At 42.8% G+C, this 24,708-nt stretch overlaps 1 protein-coding gene across 6 annotated transcripts in view; it reads left to right on the top strand.

The window, feature by feature from the left end:
- The window catches only part of LOC126273198 (band 4.1-like protein 4), a 1,244,225-nt gene that overhangs the window by 1,109,695 nt on the left and 109,822 nt on the right, over nucleotides 1-24,708 (top strand). For all 6 annotated transcript variants that reach the window (XM_049976738.1, XM_049976736.1, XM_049976733.1 and 3 more), the window contains exon 7: nucleotides 13,485-13,605. In XM_049976738.1, coding sequence (XP_049832695.1) covers nucleotides 13,485-13,605 — 121 coding nt within the window. The remainder of the gene's footprint in view (nucleotides 1-13,484; nucleotides 13,606-24,708) is intronic.

The following is a 24,708-nucleotide window of genomic DNA, read 5'->3' as shown; positions in this document are numbered from 1 at the left end:
GAAACCGCATATAGGACGCTAGTGCGACCTATTCTTGAATACTGCTCCAATGTTTGGGACCCGCACCAGGTTGGATTACAGCGGGCTGCTAGATTTGTTACCGGTAGGTTTGAACAACATGCAAGTGTCACGGCGGTGCTTTGCGAACTCACATGGGAATCCCCGGAGGGAAGGCGACGTCCTTGTCGAGGAACATTATTGAGAAAATTTAGAGAACCGGCATTTGAAGCCGAGGTGCACAATGATTATGCTACCGCCAACATACATTTTGCGTGAACATCACTAAGATAAGATACGAGAAATCAGTGCTAATACGGAGGCTTATAGACATTCGTTTTTCCCGTCACTCTGTTTCCGAGTGGAAAGGGAAAGGAAATTACTAGTAGTGGTAGACTGTACCCTCCACCACGCACCATACAGAATATGTATGTAGCTCTAGACGTGTGCTCATCATTTTACTCAACTCGACAAAAGTCTGTCCCATGTCTATGCATTTTCTCCGAAGGCAAGCTATATTGTCTCTGGTTTCCTTCCCGTGTTTGTGTTACCCTACGTTCATATGTTGCCCCGGTCTCATCGTCGTTTCTGAAGAGGAATTCATCGTTCAACAAGATGACAAATCTATTTCTTTCCTGTTCAGTGTGCCACTGAAATCCGCTGTCTAACGAAAACATGCCGGTCTTATCTGAAGAAAGAGGACAAACTGAATCCTCGAATTAGTAGTTTCATGAGCAAAGGTTTGTTTCTAAGAGTAATGTACTTATGAAGCGAAACTGCGTAAATTGCATAGAACTTGGTTTTGATTTTCTAATTCTGAGGTTATTATGAAATGAACACGGGATCCAAAGAGCTGACTGTCGTGCGTGGTGGGACGTACTAAAAAAAAACACGCTCAAGTGCGTGATGAACGACTGTGTAAGTGTCGCCGGTAGACCGTCTCTGGGAGCAGAAACGCACACACGCAGTCAGTCAGACAGACAGCACCCACCTTTCTGGGGCGCGGCAGCAGCAGCAAGCTCCCCTTCGACCCGAGTCCCGAGGGAGATTAACAACTCCTGCCATCCGCCCCGGCATTGACTCGCTTGCTCGCAAGCAAAAAGAGAAAAACACTGTGCATGCAAAATAGCGGGGATTTGCGTCGTGCGGAAGGCGTTGACAAAACGTCACCTCTCCAACCTCCTCCGGCGTCGGAGCTTTTGCGAAAGCTGTCGCTTTTTCTCTTTCCTCTCTCTGTCTCTATGCCTTTCTCTTTTTTGATATTGTGTAACGAAAGTAAAGGCAATATAACCGAATCTGCACAAGAGACAGAAACATGAAGGAACAGGTGTAAAGAGACAGGAAGGGTTAAAAGCATTGGTAGCTGTGCTGTATAAATGCGTGTGTAGAGCCACAATTCGCTTCCCTCTTTTTTCCATCACCCCTCTGACTGGGTTTTCATACAACCCGTCACGACTTCCGCTCCTGTGACAACCTCTTCATCTCATACCCAACATCTTCGATTATTTGTTGGGTATATTCAAATCTCTGTCTTCCTTTACAGTTGTCAGCCTCTACAGCTCTCTCTAGCATCATGGAAGCTATTCCCTGATGGCTTAACACATGCCCTCCTTATCAGTGTTTCCTCCACATATTTATTTCCTTGATAACTCTGCAGAGAACTTCTTCATTTCTTTTGATATCAATCTACCTAGTTTACAACATCGCTTTATAGTAGCACAACTCAAGCGTCTCGATTATCTTCTTTTCTGGTTCCCACGTGATTAATAATTCACTTCCATACAGCACTGTACTCCAAACGACCATTCTGTCCAATATTTCATAGTAGTTGACTTCCTTTGGCCAGGAAGTCCCTCTTTGTCTGTACTAGTCTACTTTTCCTTCACCCTTCGTTATTTTTCTTCCAAGGTAGCATAAACCTCTTAATTTCATCTACTCCGTGGTCCTCAATGTTGATGTTAGCTTTATCAATAATTTCATTTCTGCTACTCTTCATTACTTTCGTATTTCTTCGGTTTACTCTCATTCCATATTTAGTAATAATTAGATGATAGTAATATCATCAGCAAATCTTATCATTGATATTCTTTCATCCTGACTTTTAATACCACTTCTGCACCTATCTTTTATTTCAGTCACTGCTTCCTCGATGTACAGACAAAACAGTCGGGGTGCAAGACGACAAGCTTGATTTATACACTCCCTAATTCGAACACTTATATCTTAGGAACTAAAATCCCATTAATTCATCTTATTCTGGAAATATCTACAAAAATTAATTATTCTGACAAATATGTATCATTGATTTTGTGACACAGCTTCTTCTGAATAGCTCTTTCCATTGACCGTATTTTTATATATGAATAATAGTGAGTCATTGTCTGCTATTGAAAGTAACTGAGTTGCTATATACTGTAAACGATCAGATGCAAAAAATATGAGTGACAGACAGATCTCTTTGGAAAGTCAATTAAACTTCCGAATTGTATGTAGCTAAATGAGAAATATCGTTAACCAAAAAAAAAAAAATCACGAATCTGTTTCTAGCTACTTTGGAAATTTCCATTTTTGCTGTGTTTGCGAACTAAAGATTCCAGCTCCCTCTGATGTTAACATTATATAAAGTCACAATCTGTGCACATGCCACAATTACAATATCACTCAGTCATTTTTCATGTCAATGAGCGCTTCACCACGGGTTGTCTGTATAGCAAGCCTAGCGAAAACTTTTTCCAGTTTTGTACTAAATTGAGCTTCCCACCAATCGATAAGCGTTCCATTGTACCAAATTCTTGAGAGACCATCTTAGAAACGAGATTATTAACACTGGCTACCACGCAGGGTAAGCTAGATTAAGTAGTGTGTAAGTCCCTAGGGACCGACGAGCTCAGCAGTTTGGTCCCATAGTACCTTACCACAAATTTCCAATATTTCCAATTAACATTGGCTGAAAACTGGAACATTTACATACATCACGCTGAAATCATTTCTCTGAAAAGTAAAATCGTTCCATACAATAATTCACCAGTCTTTGGTACTGAAGCATTGTGAATAGTAGGTGTCAGTAAATGTGTGACGAACCTGACCTCTAAACCGGAGCTACTCTTGGGCAGAGAGTTCAGTACTAATATGAAACTTCTTAGCAAATTAAAACTGTGTGTCGGATCGAGTCTCTAACCTGGGACCTATGCATATCGCCGGCAATTGGTCTGCCGACTGAGCTATCCAAGCACAACCGCCCTCACGGATTTACTTCCTCAGATACGTTACCTACCTCCTAAACTTCATGGAAGTTCTCCTGTATACCATGCCGGCTATCCTTCCTGAAATAAATGATGTTGCGTAAGACGGATTGGTTACAGCATAGGCGATTGTTTCCAGGATGAATTTTCACTCTGCAGCGGAATGTGCGCTAGTTTGAAAGTTCGTGGCAGGTTCAAACTATTATAAAGTTTTTAAAATCAGCAGCCAATCGGCTGCAGAGCGAAAATTCATTCTGGACTTCAGTAGTAATTGAGCTAACAAGGCATGCATCGCAGAATGGCTAAAAAACTCATTTGTCTGGAAGTGCCTTCACTAGTTGTGTATTCTTCACCGTCTAAATAAGAAAGATAGTGTCTGTTCAATAAACAGCCGGTGTAGACGCCTTCAATAAAAGAGCGCTTCCTGAATCATGCCCTCGGAGAGTGATATCATTGTCGCACTATCTGAATGCTGGTTCGGTGTTTTAACCACTGCACTACACCGAAGTACTAATATAATGTGGGTCTGAGAGCTTTTGAAGGAAGCATATACCAAAGCTTGGATAGTTCTGTTAGTAGAGAGCTTAGAAGGTAAATAATTGGGTACATTTTAGCGAACACTTCTGCAGTCCATTACTGAATACATGTGTGGTTGTGGCGAATCATTGGGGGCTATCCCTTTTGTTATCATCTCGCTGTCAGTGCATTAATTTGTGGGTGAAGGTCAGCTCTTTCAAACTGCGTGGAAGCTAAATGCGTTATTCGTTTGCCTGTGTGACTAGTCTGTTGCGTAACTGCGACTAGAATATTCCATTGTTTGCTCTTATTGGCCAACGACAGTTTCTTCGTTAGAGATAACATTATTTATTCACTTACCTGAAGACGATTTATTTTTTAGTTTCAGTGTCAGTTTGTTCTGTAGGGGTCAAAATTAGTTTTATCTCCGTTTGTGCTCCCGAAGAGTAAAGATATATTCGGTGAACGTACTGCTCGGTACTCCTATCTCCCCACAGGACTGAGAATCCAATTTAAAGGCGGATGGATGAAGGTCAGAGGCCTCGCGTTAACGTGTGTGGCGTGATGATCGACTGTGGACGTAGGTGCGTGATCAGTGATCCCTGCTCCCCGCACATCGGCTTAAACAGAAGTGAGAGAGCTGTCTGCGCTCTCTGCGGATGGCTGCAAGTAGCGAAACACCTCGTCCAGGCCCATCCCGTTCCAGCGAGCCGATCACGCAGCGGTAATGCATGCAGGGGATGGCCAGAAACCGCAGGCGTGATGTTCGGCTCTGCGGTTTACGAAACTCTGCCGACTCCTCCGCTCAAGTGAGCTGCAGCAGTAGCCGGCTTGTTTGCGGCTGAGTGACGGTGACCACAAAAGCTGCGCTGGTTGCAGACGCGCCGCAGGTAATGGGATCACCGACGCAGCGTGCCTTATATCGCGACTTCGACAAGTTGCTTTATCAGATGGAAGCCCTGCCAACGCTTCCACGTACCAAGTACTTCCTCTCTGTATGTCTCGTGAAATGACCACAACGAGAAAATTAGAGATAATACGGAGGTTTGCCGTGATCAGTCTTCCGATGTGCCGTTCGCAAATGGCAAATGTGGCGAAGTAGGGGACGGGGGGAGTGGTAAGAGGCACTCTCCACCACACAGAGTAAGACGGCTTGCGGTGTATAGGTACAAATGTAGATGTAAGTAGCATGTATAAAGTATTACCACTACCTTACGTATAGAGTGAAGTCTGGAACTTTTATTTGTTTGTGTATTTGGTGGAATTGAAAGTATGGCATGCTGCCTAGGTACACTGTGTTCCATTATTATGAATTTTTAACTGATTGCAGATTTATTATGCTCCCCAAAATAAGTAGCTATTCAGCCATATGTTATTAATGTGTTAGTAAACAACGTCTGCGTTTGCGATTGTTATTGAAATATGTTTAAGTATTAAGTGCACAGTTATACACGTTTTTGACAGAAAAATTTTATCCTTTTTATAGTATTACTATATGGCATTTCCTTGCTTAATGGATCCTGTCCGCCTCACACGACAGGCGTGAAAACCCGTAAACGTGTTCGTTAGCATAATACTGGAGGGAATTCTATGACCACCATTGTGTTAATTATGTTGTGTGCGTTTTGCCTTTCACCTGTTGTTGTGTTAGATGTTGGAAGTGGAGTAAGGCAAGTAGTATGGTGTTTGTTTAGTTTAGCACGGTAAACCGCCTAAAAAGCGTACTGGGTTGGTCGATGTAGCAGACCAACGGTAGTTAGGCTGGAATATGGACTTCCTGCCTCCATGCCTTGCAAGTTATCATTTCATTTCATTTCTCCAACAACTGACCGTGTTATTCTTGGTTGTCCGAGCACAGAATCTTATGGTGAACGCTACAGGTGTGTTCTCTGAGCAGTGTCGGCGCACAATGTTCCGTGATCCAGGAAGGTGTGAGAAGCTTTGCGGCACCTTGCAAGTATTCATCCGCATAGGGAACTGTAGGCATTTTCGACTTCATGGCGTGAGCCATATTGCTCCGAGTACAACGGTGTGCGATGCCGAAAGGAAATTTGAACGCTTGCCACTATAAGGGCGGGAAGTAGCCAGCCCGGACTCTGACTGTGAAGATCTCACTGAATTAGAGCTACTGTATAAAACTAAAGCGAAGCGTGCTCTCTCTAGGTCGTCACACGTGCCAGAGGCACTGCCGTACACTCATTTCCCATCTCGTTAGAGGAGCTGTAGCTACCAGAGGTCACAAATGCTCGCTCGGAACCCGCCACCTAGTTCTGTGACGTCATCTCGCCGTCTCCGTGAGCCCAATGACTCGACACGTGATTTCTGCGGGTGCCCACTCGTCACCTGTGTCGGCTGTTTGGTGCAAGTGGACGCGACTCCCTCAGAAAGAAGAGTGAGGACACAGGTTCAAGAGTACAACCGCGGCCACGCGGCATTCCCGCTATATACGCAACCGCCTTGAAAGAAATCATCGTCATTAAATTGTAAATTACCATCCAATTACCTCACACAGTAATAATTTCTACTTTACAGACGTTCTCAAATGCAAGGTGAAATGTCACAAAATGTCCGACCTGCCTAAATGGCAAATGCAATTTACATATCCTCATAACGACTGATCGGTTAGGAGTGAACATTGTTTTGTTTATACATACGCTGGTATAGCTGAAATTTCTTCTAAGACTGCTGTAAATTTATTTTAACATTTAATGTCTGTTCAGAGAATGTCTAACAATTACGTTGACATACACACATTTTCGAAGTGTTACCGAATGTATAGCGACACTTCCAGAAAATGTGATATGAGGCTGAAATGCAATCTCTAAACAGTGGTTAATTCTTGAAATAAATTACGGATGCGAGGATAAGCTAAACAGCTGACTGTTAGTCCATAAACGCAAGTTGTCGTGACAAAATGAGTACAAAAATAGCGCACCTATTGTAACGGAGAAGTTGGTTTGTGCCCAGTTTTCGTTTGACTCAGCCCATACGTTTTCTCATGGCAGAGGCGGAGTAGACATGAATACAATCATTTTGTTTTTATTGAACGAAATTTGTATGCCCTTATTCTGAAGCGTGGACTGCAGCGTGAAACTTATTCCAGATACCACTCCCCCTCTAATGGAACCCCCCCCCCCCCCCCCCCCCCCCCGTCGGAGGTTCGAGTCCTCCCTCGGGCATGGGTGTCTGTGTCGTCCTCAGCTAAGTTAGTTTAAGTTACATTAAGTAGCGTGTAAGCTTAGGGACCAACGACTTTAGCAGTTTGGTCCCATTAGACTTTACCAGAAATTTCCAATTTTCTAATGGAACACATCTGCAGTTGTGTACTTTGCATGAGTTAATTTTCGTCTAAAGTGCTCGGCAACCTCGCAAAACACAGATTCGTTAAAGGCCATGTGATTGGGCAGTTGGTAACTTCGACTCTGTAGTGCTATTTTACAGCAGCAAAATCGTGTGTTCATCTTCTGTGCTAATCGTAAATCACGAGTAACCTTAAGCCGTCGGCACACGGACCGTGCATCCGAAAGTTAAGCGTTGAGCGCGCCGAGTTTCTGAAGTCATAGCGTGAAACAGCACGCTCGTGAGTGTTTCCGAACGTGCAGAGCAATATCTGCCACGTCAGATATTCTGAGCGTGCGTCTGAGCGTTGACCAATGAGATGGCACCACACCACCCACGTCACACGCACGCCGTCTCCCTTCAGTACAGAGTTGTGAGGCGCCATATTGGCATTCATTTCAAGCCTAAATGTATATTTGCCGTTTCTGAGCACCAGCAAATTGAGAATCAGTGGAAAACCCGTTGTTAGTTGTGTGATTCGTTCCAATTAATTAATGAGAAACATCATATTCATGGCAAAAGAATTATTGTAACGAGCGTATTATGAGAGTAGGTTATTTGAAAGCAGCGACACACTGAAGATCCACCCAAAACGCATTGTTCTTCTTACAATTTGTTATAATTAAATTTCAATTAATAACATAATTATCTACGATTAACGTCTTTAGAAAGTGGCAAAACAATATTTTAAGACGTGTAAGTTTGTTGTTGGTTTAGCGTAATGACTAGCTTCTCTGTCCATTAATTAATGAGTATTTTTTGCTAACATTCGCGTTTTTATTTAGTTCTGATACTTTATTATTAGTTTAATGTAAGTATATGCTATAGTATTTCATGTTATGTAAATATAAGTTCACCTTTTTTTGAGGGGTGACTTTGTTCGATTGGTTTAATTACAGGACATTTTGCGCTACTTGTATAAAGATATTTTGCTCCTTTTTCTTTCACGCTTCGTAATTCATATGTTGCAAAGATTCTGCTACTGGGTAGGAACAGTGATCAAGTAAGACTGACCTTGGGTTTGTACTAAAATGTGGAAATGATGAAATAATGTTTATCTTATGCGGAGAAGTATTTCAAATTTGTAATGCATTATTTGTAATGGAACTTTTATATGCCTGTGTCCTTACTGATTGGACATGGTACTTTCCTTTTCGTGTACGATGGAGGAAATGTGCGTTTTAATGGAGCTAACGTGTGAATTTTACGCGCGCCCGTTGCGTAAACAGTGTGATTTACGAACTAGAAACACCCCTCAACTGCCGCTGGAGTGCGGTGCGATCGCGTATACCACGTTGGGGCCCACGTACCGTATGCACAAATCGCATAGTTTCTGAGCGTTCAGCAGCACGTTGAACTCGGCACGCTCAACGTTAACGTTCGACAGCACGGTCCGTGTGCCGACGACTTTAGAGTGCTGCATGCTTCGGTAAGAGAGCACGAGTCGGCGGATACGAAGCGACCGCAACGCCACAATTCTCAGAGTCGTCATAATCTCGGAACTACAGCGGGAACGAAGGAGGCCCGTAAGCACAGATGGAACAGCGGCGCCTTGACTTCTGACGTAGACTCGTACTCGCTCTGTTTCTGGTCTATAAGCCGGCCGCGGTGGCCTCGCGGTTCTAGGCGCGCAGTCCGGAACCGTGCGACTGCTACGGTCGCAGGTTCGAATCCTGCCTCGGGCATGGATGTGTGTGATGTCCTTAGGTCAGTTAGGTTTAAGTAGTTCTAAGTTCTAGGGGACTGATGACCACAGCAGTTGAGTCCCATAGTGCTCAGAGCCATTTGAACATCTGGTCTGTAATAGCTACACCGTGTGACAGCTTCGATACGCAAGCTACCCGTCCCCATTTCCCGCTAGAGAATAGTGGAGCGCACCACCTAGCGAATCTTCCTCCGTGTGCGACGGGCTGCCTCCTACAGCGCTGACTGGAGTATCGACCACAGTTGCAAGATACCCGAGGCAGCGCCTGTTGCTGGGTCGGCGTAGCTCTCCGATGCATGAGGAGCGGGCCGCGGGGTGGCGGCGATGCCCCTGGCCGCAGTAACAATAAAGCAAGCCGCCCGCCGCCTGTCCAGATGCTATCTGCCGCGCCACGCCCTGCGGCACGCGTCCGCCGTCGCCGTAATTGATACGTCACTGAGATAGCCCGCCGCTTCTCCAGCCCAGCCGCAGCAGCGTTTAATTACGACGTCTCTCTCTCCTCCGCGCCGTCTCCCCCTGTAACACTCGCCGTTTACTTCGCTCTCCTCTCTCTCTCTCTCTCTCTCTCTCTCTCTCTCTCTCTCTCTCACTCTCTCTCTTCTCTCTATTATAGCACGTGCTTTCTTTCTCAGCTTCTTTCCTCCCGCTTTCCGCCTCGGACCAGACAATCTCCACAAATCGGAAGTTGCGGGGTTCACACTGACAAAAAGGAAAAGTGTCTCCGCTTCTCCCAACGGGGCAAACATCTTTCCCCGCTAGTGAGAAGGACGGCTGGCCTCCGCCACTTCGGAGAAAAAGGAAAAGGGCGGCTGTCGCGAGGAACGAAGCGCTCGAGAGCCCACAAGCAGCACCGCGTGATGTAGTGCAAAGGTCGTAAATACAGGCGCTTCTGTGTGTATGTGTTCGTCCGAGTGCTGATCGTATCGACGCCGTAACTGCGACCCCTATTGCTTGCGTGCTGCAAGCGAGTTAATCGAGTAACAGCATCTCTTTTTCTCGTTCTGCGCTTCTCTTCGTGTTTTTATGTGTATGTGTGTGTGTGTGTGTGTGTGTGTGTGTGTGTGTGTGTGTGTGTGAGAGAGAGAGAGAGAGAGAGAGAGAGAGAGAGAGAGAGAGAGAGAGAGAGCGAGAGAGAGAGAGAGAGAGAGAGAGAGAGTTTCAAGTATAAATTCCATTTCTTATGAATACCTAAGCGACCGTTGTGGCCCCGACTTACACCTCGTGTCACAAGTGTATCGGCCACATTCGTTCTGCTAGTGCACTTGTTACTTTTAACGCATAAATTTTTATCGTTTTTTTCTCTTATTTTGCTAAAATTTTTGCTAACAATTGTCTGCTTTCTACTCAAGTGATGTGTCGTAATGACTAGTAAGTGCAAGAATAGCACGTTTAGCTGGTAACACTTCTGTTACGAAATAGCTTTGCAGTTTGTAGCGACTTTAATATTCCCCGAGGAGGTATAACCTACATTGTTGCATCAAATGACAACGTCCAGAGCTATGTCATCTGAAAATTCCGATATCAAGCACAGGGTTGTCTGGAGACGCATGAAAATAAGACAAATACATCTAAGATCTTCTCATTGGTGTCACCCAGTATCCATGCTGTATAATGGTGCAATGCTATATTCCCATTCACAGTTTTGCGAATAGTGGCGTCTGTATAGCTCAGTTTTTTAAAATAAATAATTGGTATGTTTTGCCCACTTCCATCTTCAAAGCCCGCCTAATTTCTGAGACAACATTCAGTGACAGTTGCAATAAAGTCTCTCAGGAACTGGGGCTTCTGCGTACGATAGTTTTTCTGTGAGGCATTGTAGATTTTTGTCAACAGGTCCCAAAAATACAGTTTAGTCCCAGTGTCTGGAATATTGCCGGAAGAAGAAAAGGAAGGTAAATGTTTCATTGTCGACCGACGATGAGGGCAGTAGATTCGGAGTACAAGCCCTGTTTGAGTGAGGATGAGAGAAGATTCGGTCGTGTTCTTTCCGAAGGAACCACTTAACTGATTTTGGAAAACCTATATTTAATCAGCCAGATAGGGATTTAAATCTCGCTCCTGCTGAATTCGAGTCGACCGTGACAACGAACGGTTGATTTTCCTATCTGTTCCTATCAATCCCAGCTCTGTCACCATCTAGGACCTGTCGTCAAACCTCAATCTTTGTTCCCTCTTTTCTCCAACATCAGTGTCCAGTAACACCCCACAACAGATGTTTATCTATACAATTCTTTCACTGGCAAGATTAGGCCTCCTTGTCTTACATTTATCCAGACATCCTTAGTGAATCAACGCTATAGTCTGGTGGTACTTAACCAATATAATAATAATAATAATAATAATAATAATAATAATAATAATAACAATAATAGTGATGATAATATGTATTGCAAAGACTACGTACAATTTAACTATGCCTGTCTTATTAACATTAAGCTAGCTCCTTATTACGTTCTTGTCGAATGTAACTATCAACATCTAACAGAAACTTGTGACGACAGTACAGAAGGAAGAAATATGGAGAGAAATTACAGTGGAGAGCGAGATATAATACGGCATCTGATAAGATGAGACGGAAGGAAGAAAATAATAGCAAAAGAGATGACAAAAGCAAAGATAATTCATAATGTGACAAATGTTCTGGTTCCGTGTTGGACAGTAAGGAAGCTATCCAATGTCAACAGATAAGCTTTCAATCGCTAGGTAGGGTTGGAATAAGACGCAGGTTACTGGGTAATTTGATCCACAATAGTATCGCTAAAAAGCAACTATTAGATAAAGTTCTTGCTTGAAGGACGTGGATCGAGTGTGGCTACCTCTGATTTTATGTATATCTGCTAGATTGCGAGTGGTTGATTGGTTTTTTGTTTCTTTTTATTATTTTATTTTGCCTTGGCCAAATCACTATTAAGCCACAAACGATGTAAATAAGACTTAACATAAAGGTGAGCAGAAATAGTACTAAAAAAACATCGAATTGCACACATTAGTATGACATACGAGTATTCACAGTTTAATATACTTAGTTCATCAAAAATACATGAAAATAAAACATATTAACGTTACGCAGCCCTAAACTCCAGAAATTACAAGATCCCCCCAAATCCACCTCAGTCAGCTAACTTCTTGGTGTAGCCAATGACCCCTCAAGATCAGCGTCTCTAAAACCCAGACAATAATTATAGAACGAACCACTCGCACTTTCCGTCTTCATGGCTTTTACATTACCGCTTATGACCATCCTATCCACTTACCTAGTACACTACAATATCTTTGACTATCCATCAACAGAAAGCCTACAATAGATTCAAACTGCTTGAGGACTATACCCCTCCACTATTCGCCACAGCTACAAAACCTTGATCCGACCGATCTTCTATGCAAATGTTGCATGGATATCTGCCGGACCAAACCTCTACAAGTCCATCAGATTCCTCGAACACCATGAACTTCGTCTAGCTTTCCGCATCCGTCTACGTTCACCCTCGTGGATCCTCTACCATTTCATCAAATTCCCACATCTCTTCACCCAAATCGAGAACATCCGAATCTCCTATACCATCCGCAGACTACAATCTAATAATCCAATTGTTTTCCTCTGATCACCAACACTGGTATGTTGCCGTTCCTTTATATACACATCCCACCATCCCTACACCTACACACTCTTCATATTCTATTCCAACGCAACATCAACCGACTCCATCTCCTCGACAATGAAATCCGCTAAAATATTTATCCATCCTACCAGTTATTGCTTTCCCCATCTGTCGCATTCCACATCAGGGCTTCCCCCACCGGTCTCTCGCTCCACTCCATTTCATCTTCCTCTCCTGCCCACCCATCAAACTCATCCTTCCTTTCCGAGCTTTCTCAGTATCCACCTTACCATCTACCTTCTTTCTATGGATACCACCCAAAAGCTTATAAATTTGCACCCACAACGACCCTAAAGTTTTATCTCCCAACAATTCTTCACCCAGCTTTTTATTGAACATGTAGCGCTTCTTTTTAACGTACGTCGCCGTTCTTTTTAAAGCTTTTTAAAGTATATTTTGTCTTTTCATGTTTACCTGCCAGATTTTGCATTTCCTGTTTAAACTTTAAACGAAGAAAACAACATTGTGTATTTGTAATCATCTCTACCTTATATTTTAAATCTTTCTTTAAATTTTGCATCCATGAATATCATTATTAAAGACTTCATTTATTTTCCGTAAATGCTGTACGCTGAAGAGCAGGATATTACACCACTGGCAGCCACTTCCCGCCCATATGGGGCGAGCAGTATGAAATAAAAACAAAGAAAAAAATTGGCATTGTATAGTTAGAATTAAACGTTTGCTGTAAAAATATAACCCAAAGGCCACCTTCTTATCTCTGCATTGTTAGCACTTAGAAGAGAAATGATGGAAGCCGGTTGAGGGATGTCGGTCTTCTTCAGTTTATGTATGAACTTTTCTTTATGTGCGCTGTACTTCTTTCGGCTGAAATACTGGCGCAGTCGCACTTGGAGGAATCTGACAAGTGAATACTGTGCTTTCTGATAAGTTGGGGACGTGGCATGGTTAAATTCCATCCTAATAATGGTAAATATTTCCTTTCAGCGCCAATTAAAGGAAGCTAAGCACGCGGCTAAATTCTGAAAGCCGGATTTCAATATCGAGTATTTTTTTCTGTTTCAGCGGAGCTGGGCGACTACGACCCCCGGCGGCACTCTCCCGGCTACGTCTCCGAGTTCCGATTTCTGTCCAACCAGACCGTCGAACTGGAGTCCCGCATCGCCGAGCTGCACAAGGGCCTCGTGTGAGTAGCCCCTGCCCCTGCAGCTGCTTCTCACGCCACCCGCACAGCGCGCTCCTCTGACCGCAGGAAAGAACACGAAGGGAGAGCCTTCTATTCCGCCTGTTGCAGTAACGCCGCGAACCAAAACCGCAGCTGTGGTTTCCCTCTCGTAACCCACTGAACAACTTTGAATACTTTTTCGTGAAATGGAACGATGCTAAACCACCATTCATGAAATACGTGCATTGATTTTCCAGTTCTATCTACGTGATTACGCATAGCTCCGTTCGAATCCGACGTCGTTCGCAAAAACAAACTTTCGTAGTTTAGTGTCCAAATTTATTGTTGATATTTGACTGCTGATTGCAATAATTCGTTTAACAATGAGCCAGTCGGATCTTTTCAGTCTAATGGGATAATTAACGAGAACTGCTTACAAGCCGACAAAGTAAAGTCTGTGCCTGGATCGACAACTGTGGATTTTGAAACAAATTGTATTGATACTGATATGACCATTATCATCATTTAGGACAGGGGTGGCCAAGATTTCGGCTCGCGGGCCATGTCGGGGCCGGAGAGCGAAAGCATTGAGCCTCAATCCACATTTCATCCACCGCCAGGCTACGCTGTCTGAGCGCGAGGAGGGGGAAGAGAGAAAAACAGCGAACGCGACGCATTTAAATGGCAGTAAAGCTGTACTGCAATAACTTGGTTTTATATTTCACCATTTTCAGCAACGTAGATCACAAACAAAACTACATTTCATTATTAATTAATTATTTTTGGCGCGCTGAAGACAACATAATTTTTATCTGGTACAGACAGCCGACATATCGACCGACGCAGACAATTTCACAGAGTTTCGCATTCAAATTGCTACGTAAGGTGAATTATTTAGTCTCATAATCGAAGAAAGGTCTTTCACACAAACATGTCGATCGAAATATTGTAGCACTTTTCCAAGCTAATTATGGAGATTTGGAAAATACCTGAGGAAGGCAGTGTAAACGTCCTGGACAGTTTTAATGTAAAAAACATTTGTCATTGAAACTGGAGTTACTTTACAGGTCAATCAATTACATCGGTACATGCACAGGGCGCTTTCAACTGAAACGGTAAACTGTCTCGAAAACAGCTGTAAAATAGATGTAAGCGGACATTGTCCTCAAAAGTCTTATAAAACTATCCTTCGAACTCTTGCAAGGACACAAGAATTCTACAGACCTCTCGCTTTCTTTAACACCAGTGAACTTAGGGAACTGTAGTGTCTTTGTCAGAATGTGTCCCTTCTACAAAGCGATTTTATTTTTAAATGCTTCCCCATCATATCATAAATAAGTTGTTTCTCAACTTGTAGTGTCCTACTGTGCGCAGTGTGCAGTCAAGTCCACTTAAAATTCGAAGTCCGCAATCTGTTCTAGATGTTGTAATTTTCTTCCTGCACTCCTTTGCCCTTCATAGATTCAGCAGCAGAGAGTCTGAAGTCGAAAAATCGTTCCAGGCATGCCCCTTGACTTAAACAACGTTCTTCACAGTAATATATGAAGTCTCCACACTGCTCCTTCATTTCCATTGAAAACTGTTGCAACTGACAGCGGAATAATGGAAGCAACTTCAGGAATTTTACTATTAATGCCACAGTTTCTTCAAGTGTTGCACGAATGCAAATTTGGCACAAAATACTTCTTGATGTGCGGGACAATGAATCCCGTCTGTCAATCGTAATTTTTTGCTGTGTCGTGGTCATCCAAATGTTTAAATTCTCGCTGCATGGTATTGCAGTGTCGTTTCATAGGAAATAAGCAGTAACTATCGCTTATGCGAATTGAGAATTCTCATCACTCTCTTCTGTCATTCTCATTCATTTCAATGGAGTGTGACGATAGATTGCCAGCTGCCTTCTTTTGCCCAAACAGCCACTGGAACTATAAAGAAACAGCGAAAGGTACAGCGCTGACACCACAATTCCGCCGAACTTAGAGAGTTGTGCAAACCGAAAAATGCCGCACTGCAATGCTAAATGAAAAGTCTCGCCGTTGCAGGTCCTTCCGAGAAGGACCGAGCAAACCCGTGTGACAAGCCGTGCGTTGGCACGCCCGTGGCCAGCACACGCAGCCCCGTGAAGTCTGGCACGCCTTGAGCAGCGCTCATTGAGAAGAGTACCAACACCCTAGTTTAGCTGCATTTCTCCTTTTCGTGGACACCCATTTGCAGTATAACGTGGCACAGCGATTCTCTCAACGCGCACTTCTCTGTGTTGGCTCTAAGTTGGTAATACGTTTTCTCCAGAAACAATTTTTTGCTATACAGTAGTAATATCTTTCAACACACACATTCAGTCGACAATAGAGACTCGTAACAATTGGCGTATACAGAATTTTATATTTTTTCTGGTACTCCCTCGGTCGCTATATTCAGTTGCGATATTCGTCCGTGCAAATACCGAGATTTAACGAAGAACTATTAAATGTTACCTACAAACGTTACGATGCATTTATCTTCGAATCACCCTTAATAGTATGTAGTAGGTGCGAAATGAAATTAGTAACATTTTAAAAATCAGTAAATATAACCTTCAGAACTCGGACAAGATATAAAAATAGCGCCTGTACCTGTAAACCAAATGTAAAGAACAGCGTCAGAATTGAAAATGCATAATCTACAGTAGATATTAATTCTACTCGTGTTACAGCCCACCAACGGTAGTTTGAAAATAAAATAGCCGAATTTACAGCTTGTATAATCCTCGGATTTAGCGCATTCCATATTTAGCCTATCTGTACACTCTAGTCATGCGTCATCTAGTCTTTTCGGGTATAGTAACAACATCGTGTTTCGTACTGTTGACTCGATCGAAATACTGTGCCGCAATAAATAAGATAATTTCAATAATTCTCCAGTTGCTGGCGTTAAGTTCACTCTTGATCCTTGCACCTGTGAACTGTGTAGGAAGCGGACATACTTCAGCCAGTCGCCAACTTCCAACGCCATTTGCAAATTTTTGCAGATAAGATCATTGCCCTTACTCTCTGTATGTGTGCTATTTTTAACAGTTTTATCACCTTCCGCATTTTGCAACATATTAGCTGATTGTAACCAGACAACAGTTATAAGACTCGAATGGCATCAAAAGGAACCAATGGTTGAGAAGGTAGTGAGACAGGGTTGTATCTTACCCCGATGTTATTCAGTCTGTACTCTAAGCAAAAAGTATGGGAAGAAAAAAGAAAAAATTGGGTTAGGAATGGAGGTGCAGGGTGAAGAAATAAAAACTTTGTCGTTCTCCGATGACATTGTAATTCAGTCAGAGAGAGACAGCAAAGGACCTGGAAGAGCAGTAGCTTCTTATTTGGCATCACAAGACTGAATGCACACAGGTCCAGCCCTTCCACCAAGGAAAAATTCGTGGCACTACTGGGAACCACACCCGTACCTGTACCCTTTGCATGAGGGTCTGTCGTTACGGACACGCACATTGACCCTTAGAAGCACTCAGATTAGTGGTACGGTACTTAGAACATTGTTACTAGATTAAGTATTTTCTAATTTGTCTCAGTTTTTTACGATGATGAGATGAGCAATTAATTCTATGGCATCACAATATCTTCTCAGTTTTTTTATACAAATAAGTTATATAGAAACAGAGTTACATTCTTTTTTTATTCTCCTAACAAATTTGAGAGTTGACAAAAGCTTTACATTCACACTCTTTAAGTTTGAAAGGCGACTTCTTAAAAAAAATAGTTCGTTTTCCACATATGTTGTAAAATCTGTTTTCTGTCGGTATTTTTATAAGTAAATATCAGTCGCCGCATGTATGAGAGTTCATCACCTGAGGACGGCTTGGCCGATTTGGTTGTTCTTTATTGTCAGAACGAGGTTGGCATGAACGAAAATTTATGGAAAATCCATCTAAAATGCTGGAACTTAAAGTCAATTGCGAAAGATCGTCACTTGAGAACTTGGCAGACTTTTCTATTTTGTGATCGTAATTGTGGATGATAACGGTACTTTTAGTATGAAAAATAAAATTTTAAAAAATGAGTCCTGTCTGACAGTTCTGCTGTCACATGTTTTCATAATAGAAAATCAGTTTGACAGTTATATATAATTTGTCAATACATCTGTAATATACAGGGTGTTACAAAAAGGTGCGGCCAAGCTTTCAGGAAACATTTCTCACACACAAATAAACAAAATATGTTATGTGGACATGTGTCCGGAAACGCTTATTTTCCATGTTAGAGCTCATTTTAGTTTCGTCAGTATGTACTATACTTCCTCGATTCACCGCCATAATTTCATTCGGTATACTCTACCTGTGCTGCTAGAACATGTGCCTTTACAAGTACGACGCAACATGTGGTTCATGCACGATGGAGCTTCTGCACATTTCAGTCGAAATGTTCGTACGCTTCTCAACAAGAGATTCGGTGACCGATGGATTGGTAAGACGGACCAATTCCATGGCCTCCACGCTCTCCTGACCTCAACCCTCTTGACTTTCATTTATGGGGGCATTTGAAAGCTCTTTTGTATGCAGCCCCGGTACCGAATGTAGAGACTCTTCGTGCTCGTATTGTGGACGGCTGTGATACAATACGCCATTCTCCAGGGCTGCATCAGCGCATCAGAGATTCCATGGGACGGAGGGTGGATGCATGTATCATCGCTAACGGAGGACATTTTGAACATTTTCTGAAACAAAGTGTTTGAAGTCACGCTGGTACGTTCTGTTGCTGTGTGTTTACATTCCATGATTAATGTGATTTGAATAGAAGTAATAAAATGAGATCTAACATGGAAAGTAAGCGTTTCCGGACACATGTCCACATAACATATTTTCTTACTTTGTGTGTGAGGAATGTTTCCTGAAAATTTGTCCGTACCTTTTTGTAAAACCCTGTACAAAGACGAAACATTGTTGCCGAAAATCTCGAAACGTTCCTGACCGATTTACTACAAATTTTTGCTCGACACACCAATGAACATTCGGGCGGACATAGGCTATATATTTTTGTAATATATATAATATACACATATATGTAATATGTAAAGGGGAAGAGTAGTTACCACAAATCCCGAAAAGATCTTACACAATACTCTACTGAACATTCAGACGGAAATGTATGTAGAGCGGGGGAGGAGGTTGTCCACAGAGAGATAGTGGTAGGAGAATGACTCTCGTGGTTCAGACTCGTTGATGAATGTGATACTAGTCAAGACCGGTGTGGTGAAGGGGCGGGCAGAGAACAATCACAGGAGGCGCGGCCTTAACGGCGGGTAATCGAACCAGCGGCCGAGCGGTGCAGTAAAACGACGCCGTTATGATCCGCCACCTGCTGGCGGGAGTGGCCGCAGTTAGGCGAAGCAGATACAGCCGTAGCTATAGGCGGCGCGCGTGCGCGGGAGCGAACGAGAGCCGCTTGCTGCGGCGATAACAGTTAACGCGGGTAACGGCTGGTAGCTGCGCGCGTGATGAATGCGCTCACTCTGCGGTCCCTCTCTGCACACGCCTCCGTTGGTAACCAGCTGGCAGCCGTGGCTCACCGTGCCTCGTACAAGCTGCAGTGTCCACTACCGTACTGTTGCGATTCAAACGTACAACACCCTCAGGTGTTGGGGCGTAACCTGAAATTCCTAGTAAATCTAATCTACCTCTCTAGGCGCACTCTCGTCACATTTTCCAATTCTGCGTAGAGCTGCTAGACCTCACTGTACTAGAGATGACCTCGGAACGAAATTTACCGCCAAATAAGTTTAAACGTAAACGCTTGCTAAACAATAATATGCAGGCTGTACAGAAAAAATAGAACGACCGGTAAAAGTCAAACTGATGGGTGGTCAGATTAGGTTCCGGAGCAATGTAGGAATTCACAAGGCAATACTGACAACATGGCCTATCTTAGAACGCAGATTTGAAGGAAGTGAAACTTACATAGATAGAATTAAAAAGCTTTTGGCAAAGTTCGTTGCAACATAGTTTTCGAATTTCGGACATTACCATACATACAGTAGCAAATGCTTTAAGAAACTACAGCAATCAGTAATTTATCTTCCGTTAAAAATGTTGGATGCTGCGACAGCCTTTCTGTTACACTTGTTGTTGTTCCTACTTTCCGCATTGGCTACACCAGTAAGTTAGCTGACTGAGGTGGATTTGGAGGGATCGTTGTTGGGTTGCGTAACGTTAATATGTTTTATTTTCATGTATTTGTGATGAACTAAGTATATTAACTGTGACTACTCGTATGTCATACTAATGCGTGCAATTCGATGTTTTTTTAGTGCTATTTCTGCTCACCTTTATGTTAAGTCTTATTTACATCGTTTGTGGCTTAATAGTGATTTGGCCAAGGCAAAATAAAATAATAAAAAAGAAATAAAAACCCAATCAACCACTCCCAATCTAGCAGATATACATAAAATCAGAGGTAGCCACACTCGATCCACGTCCTTCAAGCAATAACTTTATCTAATAGTTGCTTTTTAGTGACAGCCTTTCTGTTACACTTGTTGTTGTTCCTACTTTCCGCATTCATACACACGATACCCCGTGCGGTTAGGAGAGCCGTGTCACGGATTGCGCGGTCCCTCCCGCAGGAGTTTCGAGGTCTTCCTCGGGCATAGGTGTGTCTGTTGTTCTTAGCTTAAGTTAAGTTAGTTTAAGCAGTGCGTAAGCCTAGGGACCGATGATTCAATAGTTTGGTCCCTTGGGTTATCTCCCCCCCCCCCCATACACGCACACTCATATACACGGTAGTAACACTTGTATGAAGCACAAACACAAGCGCAATGTCCGCCGTGCCAGCTGACAACGTCGCGCATACTGCGCTGTACACAACTGCGTCATCTGCACACGGCGTCAGAGGTCAGAAAAGCTGCATGATTATACAGATATTATGTTAATGAACTAGCAGTAGTTTGTCGCTAGTCAATGGAGCAAAGATCACCTACCTACCGACTGAAAAGAAAAGTATAGATTATTCCCGTTTTCGAGAAAGGTCGAAGTAAAAAACGCACATAATTATAGGGCTATTTCGCTGACGTCAGTCTATTTTACACTTACGGAACATGCGTTATGCTCATGTATTTGAATGTTTCGGAGAAGAACGTCTGCTGTATACAAATCAACGTCCGCAATCAGAAAACATAAAACTAGCTCTTTTCCTCTATAAGATCCAGAGCGCCGTAGATATCTGTGTCGCTCCCAGGTTGATGCCATGCCGTGTTGCTTGACTTCAAGTACACATTTGTCAACCAAGCAAGAGTTCACCGAGTATCGGACCAGTTTTGTGACCGGATTCAGAACATCCTTGCAGACATAACACATCGACAAATGTAAAGGCCATTTCAACAGTACCCCAAGGAAATATGATAGAGCTATCACTGTTTAAATTATACAGGGAGTTTCAAAATCACACCAAAAAAACTTCGAGGAATGTTGAAGGCTTCTTGAAGAACAAAATGAGTATAGGAACTAATGTCCGGAAACGTCATCCAATGACGCTGGAGCGTCGAAGTTACAGGCAACGACCACTGTATATGTATGTACTCGTATGATGTCACAAACTTCCAGCGATGACGGAGAAGGATAAATGTATCAATTTTAGATAAGGGATCCTAGTCCGGAAACGACGGAGTCGAAAGTTATAAGGGGAGAATCGTTCTGATACTGCTAATAGTGGAATACATGTTCTTGTACTGTTGTAGGGTGGGCAAGCTTCAGACCAAAACAAAAAAAGTCCACTAGACACGGGCCGTAAAATGCATACTTTAAGAGGTATGGTCACTTGTTCGTCTTCGCTACTGTGAACCACATTTCCTTTATTGAACGAGTGCCCGTAGCTCTTAAGGCATGCGTTTTAGAACATGTTGACTTGACGTTTTTTCTTCTTTTTGTCCATACTGCCATCTCTGAAAGTTGCCTACCCAACACTCTTAGCAACAACAGTACCGGTACATGGATTCCACTGTCAGACGTATCAGAACGATTTTCGCTTATAACTTCCGACTCTTTCGTTTCCGGGACAAGATCTCTCCGTCATCCCTGGAAGTCTGTAACATCATCACGGAATCACCGTGTATGCAGAGTGTACAAAAGTTCAGTGCCCAAAACAAACAAATATGATGCAGGAGACAAAACAAATATATTTCGTAAAGCAACGATGTATCGAAAACCCATACTCCGTGAGCATTGAGCGTGAGTAGGTAATACGCGAGCGTAGTAGATGAAATCAGTGTGTCTAACGTTGTTACGCCAAGTCTGAGATAAATAGTATGTTGTGATACCATGCTCTCCGGCACCGAGTCAGTAAACAGCGTGCACCGCTAGGGCCTGCTTAACAGTTGTAGTGTCAACATTGATCACTGCGCGAAGGGAAAATTGCTAGACATCCACTTTGTTTACGGTACGGCAGAAGGCAGAAGGACGGTGTGGTTTCAGTCTCTGAGGCTACGTGAAAGCCGAGGTGTATTCTACCCCTGTTGACTCGGAGTCGGATCTTGCAGCAGCCATACAAATACCCTGCATTTTCCAGTACACATGACTTTCTGCTACGTCGATACCAGCTCTGCGCTGGTGCTTATTTTGAACATTTATTGTAATTTGATAGTGATCAGAACCATAAAGCAATGAAAAACCTGTCACACCATTTTATTCTCAATCACACCCAATAGCCCCCTGCATACTGAGCACTCCGAAAATATGCGCTTCAGACACATGGCAGCTGGACGAAATATACTGATTTTTGTCTCCGTCATCTTTCCTGTTAGTTTGGACACTGATTTACTGAAGAGCCTGTATGCATACATGTTCAGGCGCCGGTTCGTATAACTTTGACGCGCTATAGCGTCCTTGGATGAAGTTACCATCCTCATGTGTTCCTCAAGACATCTTCTACTTCTCCTCGTAGTTTGACGGTATAATTTTGAACACCCTGTATATAAATGATATAGTGGCTAACGCCGGAAACTCCATTAGGCTGTTCGCAGATTATGCGGTTGCCTGTAAGAAAGTATCAACGCCAGAAGACTGCAGCGAATAGCAGAAAGACCTGTAGAGAATCGATGTTTAGGAATTTGAAATTTGTGGTAAGTTTCTGTGGGACGAAACTGCTGAGGTCGTCGATCTCTAGGCTTACCCACTAGTTAAATTTACCGTAAGTACAACACACACACACACACACACACACACACACACACACACACATATATGCCTGAGGGGGGGGACTCGAACCTCTGACGGGGGGAGCCGCGCGGGTCAAGGCGCTTCAGACCGCGCGGCTACAGCGATCGAAGATTAGTGTAGGGACTGGCAGTTGACCATGAACGCAGATAACTGTAACGCATTGCGCGTAGACAGGGGAAGATATACAATGTTGCACAACTACACAATCATGCCCAACTGCTGGAAAAAGTGTCTACTATAAAATATCCGCATCGACCTTAAGTGGAGAGATCATATTAAACAGACTGTATGAAAATCAGATGCTAGGATGACATTCTTCAGAATTATGTTAAAGAAATACAATTCATCCACGAAAGAAGTTACTTACAAAACACTTGTTTGAATTATTCTTGAGTACTGCTCGTGAATATGCGACCGTCAGCAAGCGGAACTGATACAAGAGACAGAAAAGATCTAACGATGAGGGACGTGTTTCGCCACGAGATCGTTTAGTCCGCGCGACAGTATTACAGAGATACCCAACATTTCAAGAGGAAGACGCTACAAGAGCAGTGTTTAGGATCACGGGGAGATTTACTGTTGAAATTCTGAGAAAGTATATTCCAGGAAGAGTCGGGTAACTTATTAGTTTCTCTCATTTATATCTTGCGAAATGATCACGGCGAGAAAAACCGAGAAATCCATCCAGGAACCCGGATCAGTTGCAGGTTGCCTATCGAAGGGCTTCCAGGGGCAACAAAAATTTGATTTTCAGTATTACATAAAAATAATGGCCGAAATTAAATATTTAAACTACTCACATACTCTATTCGTTAAGAAATACAATCTTACATGAAAGGTTGTACGAGGAAGACAAATATTGCAGTTATGAACTGTGTACGTGTGTTGAGGCAGCGTAACACTGTCAGCAAATACCCAGACTATATTCATCCAGTATTTGAGAATGAGAACACATAGTGACTCGCAGCAAACTTTAAACGTAATTTCAAACCTTTACGGTTTCTCAGGAACGATCAATTGAAAACTGTAGTGCACATGTTATCTAACACTCATACCGTAACAGCTCTGAGCACTGGTTCATCTTCGTTATTGCGAAATAAATCACTTGATCAGAAAGCTCTTTGCTTTCCATATTTTCAGTGTAGTATGGAACAGCCCCTGACGCCACCCACAAAATGACGAAAGAAACGAAGCTCAAGACTTACTACATTTTCGCTATTGAGGCACTAAAACAGTCGTATCAGGCATGACGCTTTATTTCTTCTGTACTGATATTTGTATTCGCAACACATTCTGCAGAGTCCACATGTAGGGTATCCTAGGAGAAATGGTCAGTACTCGGGGATTCAACAGGAACGGTATCTTCAGAGATATGAGCATTTGTCCATCTTCGCTTCTGTGAAACACACCTCTTCCACTGAAAAAAGTGTTCATACCTCTTAAAGTGTGGATTTTAGAACCCATGTTTACAAAAGGATTTTTTGTTGTTTTGTTCCATACTACCTTCTCCGAAAATATGAAAAGCAAAGAGCTTTTATTAGAAGAGATTTATTTCACAGTATGGAAGATGAACCATTGTTCAGAGCTCTTATGGTATGAATCATAAATCCCATGTTCACTAGACTTAGACGTTTTTTGCTTCAAATGATCGTTCCTGACATATCCGTGAATATTGCCCATTCCTCCAGGGACACCCCCTACAACACAGAATGTATCTGCTAAATTATATGATTGTCGACACATGGTTTCTGAGATATGACGTCGTAAACATTGAGATGCGCTAAAAACCAGCTTTTGCTCAGAACGGAGCTCAAGTTACCGATAATATACTCATTCACTATTCGATAATGAGAGTACATAGCTACTTCCAAAGAACTTTAAAAATATTTTCAAATCATTTTCTCGCTTACATGCTTAACGTCAAATGTTTAACA

This window comes from Schistocerca gregaria, chromosome 5 (genome assembly GCF_023897955.1).
Source record: "Schistocerca gregaria isolate iqSchGreg1 chromosome 5, iqSchGreg1.2, whole genome shotgun sequence".
In the NCBI taxonomy this organism is placed as follows: Eukaryota; Metazoa; Arthropoda; class Insecta; order Orthoptera; family Acrididae; genus Schistocerca; species Schistocerca gregaria.
The sequence above is the reverse complement of the archived record's forward strand: the minus strand, read 5'-3'. Positions and strand labels throughout refer to the sequence as shown.